This window comes from Podarcis gaigeae (genome assembly GCF_964106915.1).
Source record: "Podarcis gaigeae genome assembly, chromosome: 12".
NCBI lineage: Eukaryota > Metazoa > Chordata > Lepidosauria > Squamata > Lacertidae > Podarcis > Podarcis gaigeae.
In genome coordinates this window covers 40,786,415-40,802,598 of record NC_139688.1, presented here as the reverse complement: position 1 = coordinate 40,802,598, position 16,184 = coordinate 40,786,415, and the positions used below count along the sequence as shown (strand labels likewise).

At 40.9% G+C, this 16,184-nt stretch overlaps 1 protein-coding gene and 1 long non-coding RNA gene across 15 annotated transcripts in view; one reads left to right on the top strand and one right to left on the bottom strand.

The window, feature by feature from the left end:
- The window catches only part of ZNF385D (zinc finger protein 385D), a 571,924-nt gene that overhangs the window by 450,434 nt on the left and 105,306 nt on the right, over nt 1–16,184 (top strand). For 9 of the 14 annotated variants that reach the window (XM_083705882.1, XM_083705891.1, XM_083705890.1 and 6 more), the window contains one exon: nt 4,866–5,003. The exons of 3 other annotated variants lie outside the window; for them this stretch is intronic. In XM_083705882.1, the coding sequence (XP_083562008.1) occupies nt 4,866–5,003 (138 nt within the window). The remainder of the gene's footprint in view (nt 1–4,865; nt 5,004–16,184) is intronic. 2 more of the 14 variants (XM_083705894.1, XM_083705889.1) reach the window with 1 other exon arrangement.
- LOC310828487 overlaps nt 12,901–16,184 on the bottom strand; it is a 125,467-nt gene continuing 122,183 nt past the window's right edge. The window contains exons 3-4 of the long non-coding RNA XR_014556956.1: nt 15,228–15,271; nt 12,901–13,375 (exon numbers count right to left, since the gene is read on the bottom strand). This is a non-coding gene — a long non-coding RNA (uncharacterized lncRNA). The remainder of the gene's footprint in view (nt 13,376–15,227; nt 15,272–16,184) is intronic.

The following is a 16,184-nucleotide window of genomic DNA, read 5'->3' as shown; positions in this document are numbered from 1 at the left end:
CCCCAGGTGAAACACTCCTCCATGACAGGCAGCAGTAATATGCAGTATTTTAAGTCAGTCCATTCAGTTCACAATGTGTATATATTTACATGATTTAACATACCCAAGTGAACAATAGCTGGATTTCTTGCTCTGTTGGAAATACGGCAATCTTAGTTCTATGAGTCAACAAAACTGAATCACCTCCTGTGGGCTGTGGCTGTTGCGAGGAACAAATGGGGGGTGGATTGTAAATGACTATGTAGACTAAAATAGTGCTGTAAAATTATTCATATTGGTTTAAGAAGTGCCTTAATTATGTTATATTTATGAAAGCTCGGGTAACAAATTACACCTTTGCTTACAAAGCCATACAAAATTCTGGGTATGTGCAAGTTCAGCCATGGCTTTGGATAAAAGAAGGGAAAACCTGCTGGAACTTAAGCCATCATATTTGGTATTGCAGGAAAGAAAATGCAACGTGACACATTTGGAAGAAACTTTTTTCTGCCTCCTTCTGCCCAATCTGTTCATTGTTGTTGTTGGAGGAATGTTGGCTTGAAATCTAATTCCTTTTTTTTTATTGTTTAATCTCCAGAGGCAAAAATATGAAATTATTCCACTTGTTCTTGGAACTTATCTCAAAACTGCACAAATAGAGCTCCATTTTTTTCTTTGGGAGAAGAAAAAGAGTTGCTTTTTATAAAGAGAATTAAAAAATATTGAAAAGAATAAGAAAAACGACTTCTTGGACAGAAAGTGGTTGTTGTGTACCCCAGAACAAAGGATCACACAATTGTTGTGGTCTTGAATACATTGACTTTTGAAAAAAGGAAAGCACTCAAAGAAATAAGTAGGAAATCCCTAGTAAACAGCACAGAGCAAAATGTTCAAAGTGTGTAAGTGCCTAGCAGTTATGAGCAATGATGAAAACCAGTGGAATTTTAGGGAGCAGAGAACTGGTGGCTCACTTTGAAAATGTTATTTAGCCTATTGCTAAGATTACTGCTTTTAATCGTCCTCAGCAAGGCAAAAACTCATTCGAGCAAATGGAGGCTGTGCTAACAAAGCCCTCTAAGTATCACAGTCTCCAACTGTGTAAAAGTGGAAGTTGTAAAAATGCAGATCGTTCTTACTAAGAGCAGGACCTAAAATACAATGCTGCATGTATTTGTAGTACACAAACCTGCAACATTTCTCCCATGAAACTAGGGACGTCCTCCTCCTTCTCCTCTTCTTCTATTTATTAATACTCCGCCCATTTGATTGGGTGGCCCCAGCCACTCTGGGAGGCTTCCAAAATATATTAAAACATTATAAAACATTGAACACTTATAAACTTAAAAACTTCCCTATACAAGGCTGCCTATCTCCTTGGCTCAGGGTCGCATAACTCCATAGGCTCCAACATTAATCCAATGAAAATAGGGATGTCCTAAGGAAAATCGGGACATTCCGGGATCAAATCGGAAACTGGGATGGTTTCTATAAATCTGGGGCTGTCCCTGGAAAATAGGGACACTTGGCGGTTCTGAGACCTCTGTTTCAGAAAAGTCAGGCCTGCCAACTGAAACGAGAGACTGTTTCAACTGAGCAAGAGAGTGAATGTTGTTTGTTCACAGTCTTTTGTTGGCATTGAAAGGGCTGCATGTATCCCACTCAACTGTGAACAGTCTATGAACAGTTTTGCTCCTTTCATGAATACCTCAAAATGCCCAAAATGGATGCATGCTTTGCATGGGAGTGATAAAATGTTCAGGAAAAGCAATCCTTTCCCATATCCATTTTGCCTCAGTCCTATGGACTTTTAGTACTTATTCCCTATTTCACATTGACTATCTATTCACATTCTCTGTGTTCTTGCCCATCACATCCAGGACACAGATGTATTAATAGTTCAGCATTTTAAGAGCCTGAACGGTAGATGCTGAACATATTGTATGTAATAAATAAATGCTAATATATTTTACTCTGTTACCAAAATATGCAATCCAATACTGAGGGTGTGGACTTTGTTTTTCCATTTGTGAGCATAATCTACATGCTTATGGTTAAAACATGAAGGCTCAACTTGTTGAAATGCCATAATTCAACAGTAAGAGCTTCTCTGATGGATATAGTATTAGCCACAGATAGTTAAAAATGACACTGAGAATGCATTCAAAATTCAAAGAAACAAATATAAATTAACATGTGACTATATAATGTTCAAAATGAATCTTCTATATTTATATAACTGCATTAAAACATTCATATTGGTTGACTTGTCAACACATAAATCTGTGTTATGCTGTATGGTACTTTAACGTTAGGTGTAGAGTTTCCATTGTGATCTCTACTTAATTTTAAGCCAGCTATGTTTGTCTTTTTATAGTGGGCGATTGTTAATCATATTTGCATCAAAGTACAATACCTTTCTTAAAGAATCATACAGTAGAGTCCTTAAGTTGTATTCAAATAGAATGCAATAAATATGCAAAGGCAATATGGACACAAAGTCTTGCAGTCATAATGTCAAAAAGCATCACCTCCGCCATCTGCCTTGCAAATATTTCTCTCTCTCCTCCCCCCCCACCCCGCAGGATTAGATTAGGAGAATGACAGGACCTATTCAGACCCTGCCTGAAGTCGTCAACTATTGTTCCTCTGCCTAAAAAATCCACAATCAGTAGTCTGAACGACTACAGACCAGTTGCACTGACTCCAATCATCATGAAGTGTTTTGAGAAACTGGTGCGCCGTCACATTATTTCCTGTCTTCCATCAACTTTTGACAACTACCAGTTTGCATACAGGGCAAATAGATCCACGGAAGACGCTATCACTACCACTCTCCATGCTGCTCTGTTCCATCTGGAGCAGCCGGGGAGTTATGTGAGGCTGCTGTTTGTGGATTTTAGCTCTGCTTTTAACACTATCCTCCCCCATAGACTGGTGTCCAAGCTAGAGGCGATTGGACTCTCCAACTCCACCTGTCTCTGGGTTTTGGACTTTTTGTCAGAACGTTCTCAGAGGGTTAGAGTAGGGTCACATATGTCCACAGCCCTTAGCCTTAACACCGGCTCACCACAGGGTTGTGTGTTGAGTCCCCTGCTCTATACTCTCTATACGTATGATTGTACAGCCATTTATTCCAGCAACAAAATCATCAAGTTTGCTGATGACACTACGGTGGTGGGGCTCATTTCAGGAGGGGATGAGTCCGCCTATCGGGACGAGGTGGAGCGGCTTTGTGCTTGGTGTGGAGAGAACAATCTGGCTCTTAATACGACTAAGACCAAGGAATTGGTGGTGGATTACAGGGAAAAAAAGGCGGACATTCAGCCCTTGTATATCAATGGGGAACGGGTGGAGAGGGTGGCAGAATTCAGGTTTTTGGGAGTGACTATCGATCAGGGCATGACTTGGAGCGCAAATACCACTGCTCTGGTAAAGAAGGCCCAGCAGAGAATTTATTTCCTCAGACTTTTAAAGAAGAACAATCTGAGTGAGAGACTGCTGGTGTCCTTCTACCGAGGCTCCATAGAGAGCATTCTCTCATACTGTATTTGTGCCTGGTTCTCCAGCTGTACAGCTAGGAAGAGGAAGGTGCTCCAGAAGGTCATAACCACAGCCCAAAGGATTATTGGTCATCCCCTCCCATCTTTGGAAGAACTGTATGGTTCCCGTTGTCTTAGGAAAGCAAACAATATCCTGCAGGATGCATCTCACCCGGGACACAGTCTGTTTGTACTACTGCCTTCTGGCAGGAGATACAGAAACATCAAGTCAAGGACAAATAGACTGAAAAATAGTTTCTATCCAAGAGCTGTGGCCTTCTTAAATGCAGTAACTCGATAGTGTGACCTGGGAGTTTGATGGGTGTGGGTGTGGGTGTGGCTGGAATGTGGTTTGTTTGGTTGTTGTTGTTGTTTTGCTTTTGTTGTTTTTAAGGGATGGCATCCAATTTCGTTGCACTTGTGCAATGTTGCACTTGTGTAATGACAATAAAGAATCTATCTATCTATCTATTCACTGTCATGTAATAAGAGTTGGGGACGCGGGTGGCGCTGTGGGTAAAACCTCAGTGCCTAGGACTTGCCGATCGAAAGGTCGGTGGTTCGAATCCCCGCAGCGGGGTGCGCTCCCGTTGCTTGGTCCCAGCGCCTGCCAACCTAGCAGTTCGAAAGCACCCCCAGGTGCAAGTAGATAAATAGGGACCGCTTACTGGCAGGAAGGTAAACGGCGTTTCCGTGTGCTGCGCTGGCTCACCAGATGCAGCTTGTCACGCTGGCCACGTGACCCGGAAGTGTCTACGGACAGCGCTGGCCCCTGGCCTCTTAAGTGAGATGAGTCAAGACTGGCCCGTACGGGCAGGGGTACCTTTACCTTTACTTTAATAAGAGTTGAGTAACTCTTGAATTAAAGTTACTCTTCCACAAACAAGCATTACAAACTGGGAGATAAATAGAATGTTTCCAACATTTTCCCAGAAGTGCATTTGAAACATAGAGAGATGTGTTTTTTCCTCCATATGTTGTTGTCTAAACAAAGCTTTGTTAAAGTGTGTCTTTCAGAGAATGAAATCCTTTTAAGACAAGGAATATTTTGTAGACTTAGAAGTTAGTACATCAAGTAAGGAACTACAGAATGGGATTTATTAGAGGAAATAAACTGGTGTGCAGTTTATCATTGAAGAAAGGATTGTGGAAATACCATACAATGTATATGCTTTATTAATGAATGCACAACATTTCATCAGAAAGTACATCCCCTTTTCCAACTCTTTAGATTACAATTAGATGGAGGAAACAGGTATTCTCATGATACAGATTTTTATTTTTCATTCACTGTGTTTCAGAGTTCCAGGAATTTGTGTTCCAACTTTTCTTCCCTTTTCTATATAGTTTCAGAACAAGAACATGCACATCTCTTGGCCACAGTTCTGCAGCTCAGTTTTGTCCAAAAAAATGCCAGGGCTGGCTCTCTGTAGAGAAGATTCAAAAGAGGTAGGGACTAATTTTGGAAGTCTGCTGATTGGAGAAGTAAGTCTGCTTCCTCTGAACAATGTTGTTCTATTTGTAGCTATTAAATAGTCATTGACAGACCCATTTTCCATGAACTTGTCTCAACCTTTTTAAAGCTCGCTGTGGCCATCACAACTTCCTGTGGAAATGAATTCCTCAAATTAATTACCGTATTGTCTACATTAAGAAATCAAGCACCCGATCAATAAACCTGCTTATCTGTCAATTGAAGTAGAGGAAATTACTGGTCCTGTTCCATTGTCTTTGATGGCACTTGGTCTGCATGAGGAGCCTAGGGTTAAGACATACTTTGCAGATATTTTAACAGCCTTAGTCTCTACAGTCCTATAAGTAATGGAGTTTTTTTGCCTTCTTGAAAGCAGCACTGCTTATAATCAGAGGAAGCTGGAGCTTAGCAGTCTCTGCATGCTGGCTTTTAACTGAATACTCTAGAGCAAGCTACCTTTTTAACAGGATATCATCTCCTGACAATTTACTGCTAATATATATTTATACCCTGCTTTAGAGTAATTTATTCAGTGTGGGAAGAAATAGCCGAGGCCAGGTTTTATGTGCTGCACTAATCTGTGTCAGAATAGCTGAACTAAAAGGCCAATGTAGGTCAGAAACGAAAGGGAAAGAATCATAAAACATATTCAGGGATGATGTGACACCTATCAGATCTTTATATTACCAAATAATTAATGATATGTAAAGAGAATGGCTGAAAGTATGTTATTCTTTCACCCTCAAAACTCTATAATTTTGGGCACTGATGAAATTCAGGACAGCCTAAATTTATGGTTTGGAATAGGTAGAGGAAGCATTCCTTATATTAGACAAAATTAGCTGCAAAAGAATCTGAGGAACATTGGGATTATAGTGGGATTACAGTGGTACCTCGGGTTACATACGCTTCAGGTTACAGACTCCGCTAACCCAGAAATAGTACTTCGGGTTAAGAATTTTGCTTCAGGATGAGAACAGAAATCGCGCAGTGGCAGTGTAGCGGCAGCGGAAGGCCCCATTAGCTAAAGTGGTACCTGAGGTTAAGAACAGTTTCAGGTTAAGAACGGACCTCCGGAACGAATTTAGTTCTTAACCAGAGGTACCACTGTATAGACTCTCGATGCAAGAAGGGCCAATAAATTTATCCAGTGGGTTAAAGGAAAGGCAAATATTCAGGGCCACTTGTCCATGTGATGTGCAAGAGAAATTCCTTTGAATCACAATATTGTAGTCGGTAAGACCTGAACTCTGTCGTTAACACTGAGCACCTCATGTGTTCAGTACCAGTTGGTCTAAACAAGACTAATGGTAAAGTGCCTGTGGCAACCCTTCAAAGCCTGTTGAATATCTTTTTTTATTATTCAGACAGACAGACCTTCCCAAAGAGCTGGTACCAGCCGTGCCTATGTCAGTTTTGCAAAACAGCAAAATAATATTTTATATTGTTTTTACAGTATAGGCTTTTCCCATCATCTTTGATTTTATAAAATGGTTGTACTTAATCTTCAATTTTAAAAATATATGAAGCAAGCATTTTTGCAAATAATAAATATGAGGAGCAATATAGAGTAATATAGTAATATAATGTAGTGTATATTATAGTAATATAATACTGTATAGAGTAATTCGATACGAGAATACACCCTGTTTTTTATGTCTTTTTATCCGTAATATGCTAAAAATGGCAGCAACCCCCTCAAAATAACCTTCCATTTGGAGATCAACTGGAAACTTCAGCATGTTGATTCCATGTGGGAGCCATAATATGAAGCACCAGTTACCGTGTGGATCTTCCACTTTGTGTAGGGGGATTCCTCAAAATTAACATAGTCTGCAATCCTGAACCAGGGACTGAATGGAACCTCATTCTGAGAATTACACTGTTAAGCGTGCTTTATTTTGTAGCTGTAGCTTGCATAAGTCACCAGTTATAGATTGCCACTGCAACCATAATACTGCAAGAAAGTATTGCCCATAAGAAAGACTTGTGTGTGTTGAGGTTCTGGGAAGGGCTTTCCCATAAATTAATAGCTTTATTCACCATGGTTTATTGTGATGGGAATGAGTGTAGTCTCACTGCAGACACATGCACTTCCTCCTCCTTTGCAGGCACAACTGCAAAGAGGTGATAAGAAGCTTAATCTTCTGAGTTTGAGCTAATCTGTTTCACATCGTGTCTAAGCACTTACCTATGGTTTATTGAAGCAAGGCAGTCTTGTAAACCAGGATTCAAAGCTCTCTTGTTTCAACCAAATCATGGTCAATAAGAACCAGGTTTTTTTGTTCAGGTAGGTGGTCTGAGGCAATCTATATATATATATATATATATATATATATATATATATATATATATTGGTTGGTTTTGTTCTGGGTATAAGCTTTTATGGTTCAGTTGATATAGCAAGCTGAGATAACTCCAAAAAGAACATCTCCATGGCTATATAAGAAGAGGAGAGAGAAGGGGAGGACATGATCCCCTGGAATGGGGAAGATCAGGGTGGTAAACTATGGTTTATTGTAACATCCAGACATGGATTTACATGTTATAGTTTTAGAGCAAATTGCAGGAACGCTCCCATGACTTGGAAAACATAATCCCAGAAGTCTAAGTATACCAGAGCTGATGGTTACAGCTGCCTGATTTCATCAGTGTCGCTTATAGCTAAGCTACTGGCAAAGCTTGCTCTTCCATGTATATGGCCTTCCCTCTGAGCAACTTTGGCTATTTTTGAAACAGATATCCAACACCTTTTAAAATATTAATTTAAAATATTGTAGCGACAAGTCAAAGCATGAGAGAAGCTCTGAAAAGCCAGAACTGAAAACTCATGGGAGCCAATGGGAGGGTCTTTCTGTTGCCTTAAGCATAACATTATAACTGGCTGCAAAATAGCAAGAGGAGAGAACTTTAAAAAACTGAAATAGACTTAGGAATTGCTCCTGTGGCCTTGTCCCTAACACTGAAGCTAATGAAATAGCTCTTGGTTATGCTCAGCACTCTGTGTACATTATAGCACCCCTGTACACAGCAGAAGGGACGCAGGTGGCGCTGTGCGTTAAACCACTGAGCCTAGGACTTGCCAATCAGAAGGTTGGCAGTTCAAATCCCCACGACGGGGTGAGCTCCCATTGCTCGGTCCCTGCTTCTGCCAACCTAGCAGTTCGAAAGCACGTCAAAGTGCAAGTAGATAAATAGGTACTGCTCCAGTGGGAAGGTAAACGGCGTTTCCATGCCCTACTCTGGTTCGCTAGAAGCGGCTTAGTCATGCTGGCCACATGACCTGGAAGCTATACTCTGGCTCCCTCGGCCAATATAGCGAGATGAGCGCCACAACACCAGAGTCAGCCACGACTGGACCTAATGGTCAGGGGTCCCTTTACCTTTACCTAACAGATGCTGTGCAGTGATAATTGACATGCAATGGTATGTAGAATTTTCCAGTAGACATGCAATTGTACTAAGAAATTTGGCTGTGCTTAACAGGTGAATATTAATAGTATTTATTTGGTATTTGAAAATATCTATCTGATTAGGATTTAATTATGAATTTGAAAGTTGGTAGCTTGTTTCATGTGATATTCTTCCAGAAACCAAACAGTAAAAATTGCCAAGCTTCTGCCCAAAAGCACAAGAGTGGCTCTTACTTGTAAGTAACGATGAGATCTTTATTCAGACTAATAGCAGTACAGCCTGGGAAAAGAGGAGTTAGAACCTCCTTTCCCTGTGTGCTGATTAAATCAGCCTCCTCTCCATATGTTTATTGTTAAATAATCAGGGATTGGCAGCACTGCATTTAGTGCCATGTATAGTTCGTTCCTTCGTATAAAAAGTTATAATTAAGTACATTAGTGTCCTGTCTATATTGTTCTACTAATTTCTGCCACGCTAATATTTTCCTGATACTTGCGGATATGATTTAATATCTACGTAATCCATATGTATAGGGGCATCACACTCGTCTTAATAGAAAAAAAGTGATGCAATACTTCTCATTTTAGGCTTTCAGCTGTTTCTTTGGAAGGTGCAAGGCAAGAGAAACAGATGCTTGAACAATGCTTCTTGAAGAAATACAATTTTATAATTTTGAATAAAGAGACATGGTGGGGGGGGGGTTGCTTTTCCAAATTGGGGAGTTGGAAGTTGAGTACGAACATTGAGAGTTAGAGGTTGGGTAGGAATTAGCTGCTTTGTTCTCTCTTATTTCTATTGTTCTTGCAGAAAACAGCCTAGACATTCATGCCTTTAGTTTTGCCTAGAACATATATATTTGCCTTTCTATTGTAGCGGGAAGCTGATTGTCTTTTATTTATGTGCTCCTCTATATGGATTAATTGTTGGCTGCAAAAGTAGATGTTTACAAATAGAACATTTTAAACGAAGTTCCAAATGAGAGGTTTTAACTTTAGATAGCTGTTCTCCCACAAACTGTGTAAACAGAGGGTTGGGTTCAGAGGTTCCCTTTCTCTGACAGGAGTCGTCCTTTGATGGAAAGATTCCATTCATCAGAGGAAAGGAATGTTTGGATTCCACTCGCTGTAGTCTTTTTACCCCTTCACTAAAATATTACCGTTTTCATCTTTATGTGCTTAGAAATTAGGCAGTGAAAACTTCTGTTCTATTAGCTAAAGCAATTTGGGTTTAGGGATCTCATCTTAGAGCTTTAAAACTGGTCAATGTATTTTTTTCATAACTCGTCCTACAATGCTCACTGTGACTTTCTGAATTCGAGGAGGGAAATTGCCAAGGTTCGTTTGGATGGAGTGGGAACTGAATGCATACCAAACTAGTTCATTTTGCAAAGAGGTCGATGTGAACTGGAATTAGCTCATTTTTTTGACATCTTGAACCAAAGGTGTACCTTGGCAAAGAACTGTATTGGTGCCCCTGCCAAGAAAAAAATCACTTTGCCGCAATAGCCACCTTAGAAATTACTACATTTTATGTGACCCAAGTACCCAAAGCATCCGTGGTGAGGGCAGGGAAGGGTGAAAAGATTTCACACCTTTGTGCCATGGTGCGAGAAGGATTGGAAGCTTTCCCCGTGTTTGATCTCACTGCGACAGCAGTGGTGTGACGCCACACACACATACGTAATATGCTACGTAGTCTGCTAGATGATTTTTGCACACACAGCCTGAGCCTGCCTTTTTCAAGGAAAGGCAAGACTATATTATCCTCCCTCAAAACAGACATATTTGATGAAGATTTTGGCTTATTCCCATAGTAGGCAATCCTTCTCCAGTATTTGTTCCTGTACACTTTACTGGCCGAGGGAGCCGGTGTTTGGCTGCAGACAGCTTCCGGATCATGTGGCCAGCATGACTAAGTCGCTCTGGTGAACCAGAGCAGCGCACGGAAACGCTGTCTACCTGCCCACCAGAGCAGTACCTATTTATCTACTTGCACTTTGACATGCTTTCGAACTGCTAGGTTGGCAGGAGCAGGGACCTTGCATCTAAATTTAAATGCATAAGGTATAAAATTAAATGTTTTTTTAAAAGGTTTTGTTTTGTGTTTTTAAAATTGCTGCTGCTCCAAGTGGTAACAGCAGCAACTGCATTGGGAGGCTGGCCACGATTTTTGGATCCTCCATGATGCCCTGATGCAAAGGTGCCGGGGGTCTGTGGGGGGTGACATCGAACACAAAAGAGGATGGAGAACTTTCAGAGAACTTACTTATGCAAACTTACTTTTTTTATCTTGAGAGGGGACAAAAAGAAAAAATATATACATTCTCTCCTCTCCCTGGGGAAAAAAAGCGTTCTGGGACATTTCTATGCAACTCAGTTCTAATTAGATTACTTGCCCAGGCCTGTAAAAATGCTGGAGAGGAGAAGATGGATGCGAAACAGTTGTCTAGCTGTGTTGCAGTATTAGTATGGAACAAGTCTCACACCTAAAAGACACTTTTTGTTCTGTACCGTAGGATTTGATCATGGTGTAAGTCAGGCCTAGGCAAACTCCAGCCCTCCAGATGTTTGGGACTACAATTCCCATCATCCCTTAACACTGGTCCTGTTAGCTAGGGATGATGGGAATTGTAGTCCCAAACATCTGGAGGGCCGGAGTTTGCCCATGCCTGGTGTAAGTGCTGCATGCAATAACTGGTGTTTCATCCTTTCTTCTTCCTGCAGCTAGAACACGGGACAAATTTAAGCAGGGACGGTGTTCATATGTGAATTGCTGCTTTTAATTAAGTCTTGACATCATTCTCTACTGGGTACACAGAAATTGCCTCCCCATCAAAAAGCAGCAGCACTTTTCAATAAATTAAAGTTTTATGTCGGCTTCAAATTAAAGAGTCATTTCCAGGAGTGTGGTGCCTTGAAGGCATTGAGAGACTGCAGACTGTTTAGATATGATACTTTGAACTTCTCACAGTTACTTGAGCAGAACATATGCTTGTTGCGTGCTTCAATTAAATAGGCAAAAGCCCAGTTTTTGGGGAGGGAAAGTTTACACAGAAGGAGGTGGTCAGGATTACCACCAAGTGATGTCACTGTGCAGAGTTGAGAACATCCACTGCTATTTCTGAAAGAAAACTGGGAGGCAACCAGTCTAAAATTATGTAGGTCGCATACCTTTTGGAGAAATGTTTCTATGATTTAATGAAGGTTGGGTAAAATTGATCCAATTAGAATTTCCTTGATATTTCTAGTATAGGGAAATAAAGTGCTGAAAACTAATGACAGATAATGACTCTTAGGCTGTAGTTGCTCTAGTTCCACAGGGTAGAACAGGGCTGCCTTTTCCCCAACCTGGTGCTTTCCACATGCTTTGGACTACAATTCTCATCATTCCTGACAATTGAAGCCAGGCCTTCTTTTCTCCTCTCTATGAAGCTTCATCCCTATTGGTTCATCTTGCCCTGTATTGTGTACTTCAACCAGCTGTTCCCTTATCTGCACAGGTCCATCTAACTGGAGGCAATGAACATAGCATACAGAACCTTCTGAATCCATAAACTGTGGCACTTGCCCTTGAATATATTCTAATAAGCATGAAAGTAATCAGGCAATTCAGCTGATAAACAGAATGCCTCATTTAAAAGATGCACATAAAGTACGAAGAAAAAAAGGTCCCAAATAAATGAATCCGTACTTTTTTTTCAAAATTAAAAGATGTGCCAATAATTGAGGGGGTGTGTGTTCCCTTATTTGTCATGTAAGCTACGCAGAGCTATAAGAACTGCTCTATATTGTGACGCGGGTGGCGCTGTGGGTTAAACCACAGAGCCTAGGACTTGCCGATCAGAAGGTAGGCGGTTCAAATCCCCGCGACAGGGTGAGCTCCTGTTGCTTGGTCCCTGCTCCTGCCAACCTAGCAGTTCGAAAGCATGTCAAGTGCAAGTTGATAAATAGGTACCGCTCCGGCGGGAAGGTAAACAGCATTTCCGTGCGCTGCTCTGGTTCACCAGAAGTGGCTTAGTCATGCTGACCACATGACCCAGAAGCTGCACGCCGGCTCCCTCGGCCAATAAAGCGAGATGAGCGCTGCAACCCCAGAGTCGTCCGCGACTGGACCTAACGGTCAGGGGTCCCTTTACCTTTTATATTGTGTCAACGGGCAGCCAAACCATGGCTTATTATGTGAATGGGACCATACGAGCTCCAGGAGAGAGCACAGCTGTTTTGCTCCTCCTCTGCCATTTTGCTGTTGTGCTATAATGAGCTCAGCCATAGTTTGGCTGTGTGTGTTATCCAAATCCAAACTCACACTTTCTGCAGGCTAACCAATAAGCCAAAGCATGGTTCATCTTAGAACAGCACAATAAAGGAACAATATGACAGTGGAGGAGTAAAAGCGCAATACTCTCATGTTGTTGCTTAGCAGGGCGTGCAATCCAAGCCAATGTAATTCTTTTTTCTTTGCTTGACTCTTTTGGCAGTATCATAGATTCTTTACTCGTTTATTTACCCAAAGGCAACTTAAGGATAAAGTTAGAAAAGTACATTAATATTTTTTTAAAAATAGAATTTTAATTTATAAACTTGCAACAGTGCCTCTACTCAACGAATATTTGAAATTTAAATGCAAAGTCAGTGTCGCTAAAATATAAGACAATGCGCCTAACCATTTAAATAATTCCTTTCATTTTTAATCGAATTGAATAATTCATTTCAGATTTTAATTACTCTGGAATGTTTCTATTCTCTATGCTACCATTTCCCATGCATGAAGAAAAGAAGAAATATGTCTAATGAAAATAACCTTGGCTGCAATACAGTCCCTCCCCTGTGCGAAACAATGTGCTCACACAACACTGTGTACCAAAGCAGTGGGGAGCTCGTGGGACACTGGTTTTGGAATTCCTTCTCTGCACTTCTACTCCTCTTAATGCAGATAATCATAAATGTCTGAATGGAGATATCTTCCAGGCCTGCAAAAGAACAGAGGATTGATCTAAAGAGGGATTTGTATCTTGTGTATTATTAGGATTGTTTGAATCTCAGTAATCTTGGATTCTGTTCTGAAGAAAAACCAGTGTTTCATAAACTAGTGACTTGCATTTTACTTGGGTATCTGGTTTTTTTTTTTTTTTTTGAGGGATGTGTGTGTCTGTTTTAGTTGTGGGTTGTGTTCTGCCTGTTCTTTGGGGGGGGTGTTCTGAGCACCACCAGTTTTTCTTCTGTGAAACTGATATTTTGTGCTGCCCATAACACTTTTATGAAAAATCCAGACCAGCTCTTGGGCCTGAAAAATACCTGCATTAAGTCAGCTTTTAAAACCTCCTGAATTGGGACATCCTGATTCAGATGTTGATATCTCCCCACAGTGATGAGATCAAAAAAGTGGAGAAATTGAACAAGCCAACACAACCCGAGGCTCCCCTTGAGTATTGTGATGGAGAACAAGATAAGATCCCAACTATAGCAAGCATACATCTAAGATTACTTTTTCCACCATCTCCTACTTGACACTTTGGTTATTAGCTGAAGTGGATGTTATCTCCAAGTTCATCTGTGGGGGAGATAACTTGCCTCCATAATAAAGGTTTTTCTCCAGTTTCAGTCCCAGATGACAGTTTCTTGTAAACTGACAAACTAAACCCAGTGTACCATCTGGTACCAACCTGTAGGGCAATCCATTAACAACACTGTCCATTGCAAATTTGGCCTAGTTGGGTTTGTATATTTTTCTCACCACAAATTATTCTTTACAGAATAATGTTAATTAGTAAGTGATAGATAGAAAGATTGCCAGGGACAGTCCATTAATTCCATTTACCTTAATAGCACTTAGATCTTAGCTTGCTGTACAGCTGTATTCAGACTGGATTATAAATGTAATTTTTTGCATCATTAACTTGCCTGATTAATCTTAGACAGCAAAAGCATAATTATAGAAATACGAGACTTTCAGCATGCTGGTTTGAAGATCTGGGTTTTTCCCTTGTTTGCATCAATGTAAGTGCTGTCGATGAGAAGAGAAGCCAGATACTCTTTCTTTCTTAACAATTAACCTGCATCGTGTACCAGTCATTTCTCATTTTTGTGCCCCTCCCTGCATGGCAGCATACCATGTCCAGCTTTTAACAAGTGCAATTACAGGGTATTTGTATAGTAATTGACCACCATTAGCAATATGTTCATGCTGTTCAAGGAGCATTAATGCAACAGCAAGTTGTACATTTCTTAGTACATCGCATGTTCTCTAATTGTAATTTTCTGGTTGTTGGATGTGAGATAATCAATCTGGGTTCTTCTGAATGCTACGTATATGATCTACCCCTGAGCTAGTGCCTTCTCAATAATTTAAGATGCTCCAGTTGGAATGATCTGAAGACCTGTTCAGACTGCTAGGCCACAGCATGTGGGGAGGGTAGGCTTAATCTATCTTTCTCAAGCTGATCTCCCTGCAAAAAATACCCCTCCATCACATTGCAATCAGTGGCAGAATTAGGAAAGTGTGACTGCCGTGGAACCTCGGGGGTGCTACAACTATTATTTAGAATAGAGTGTGAGAGGTGGAGGTGAATTTTGGTGTTGTCCAGCGTGTTGTTGACATTTGAGACCCCAAGCTCCTCCACTGCTACAATGAGACCTGGTCAGGGTGGGAGGAAGGTCCTATTTCACCAGTAGGAATTACCCCCCCCCCCAATTGCTTGCATTGCAAATCTGATCCCTCCCATACCTTTACTTAAAGAAAGAAAACCCCAAATTACTTTTTTAGCTACCTATGGTAGTAAAACACAGTGCTGTTTTTCTAGAAAAAGAGGTACCGCAACTCACCAAGAATTCTTCCCTTGTTCTCTTATGATGGCAATGGCGCCTACCTAAGAAAAGAAAAAAAGCCCTGGTAAAACATAGTCTGATCCTGGAGTCTGGAGTACTTGAAATCATGGTTACATTCAGGCATAATAGGAAACCATGGTTTTCCAAGATGTTGCTAGACTACAAATCCCAGCCTCTCTGACCATTGGCCATGCTGGCTAGGGCTGATGGGAGTTATAGTCCAGCAGCATGTTGAGGGCCACAGGTAAGCAATCGTCCCTTCAATATAGGCATGAGCTGTGTCAAGCCTAGAGCTCACACACTTCCCCTTCCTTCCTCTCTTCTCCTTGCAAGGCTCTATTTGAAACTAGCCACAGTTCTGCTTGGGATATCTCAGCTTGCGATATTCATATCGTATCACAGCATGATATGAAACCATAGTGTGACCATGGGTTGTTCTCACTAACCACAGAAGAAGTAAAGTGGAGCTATATGATGGATATTGAAAACTTGGGTGGCAATTCTAGTAAAATTACAGTAGCTTATACCAGTTCTTGTGGCACCATAGCCATTGTGCATTACTTTTCTAAAACTCTACTTTGAAAAAAGCTTCTTGGATGTGTAAATGTTCAGTAGATTCTGGATTTGTTATTTGGGCTAACCTGTGAGAATATGTGAGCAGCATATGCCTGGTGAGAATGGGATGGGAAGATCCATATAATGACAGTGTGCTGTGCTGAGACTGACACTGATAGCGCCATTCTGCAGAATTATAATAGGATGCTCAGAGCAGCATAGTTTCCTGTCCAGTTCCAAAATCTCTCTATACTGAAAAGCACAACCTATATATGTTGGACATATACCGAATTCCCACACTGCCCTGTGGAGGGCAGCTGTTTTGTTTTTGTTTTCCAAAAGTGAAACCTAACATGTTACTACAGTGGTACCTCGGGTTACAGACGCTTCAGATTACAG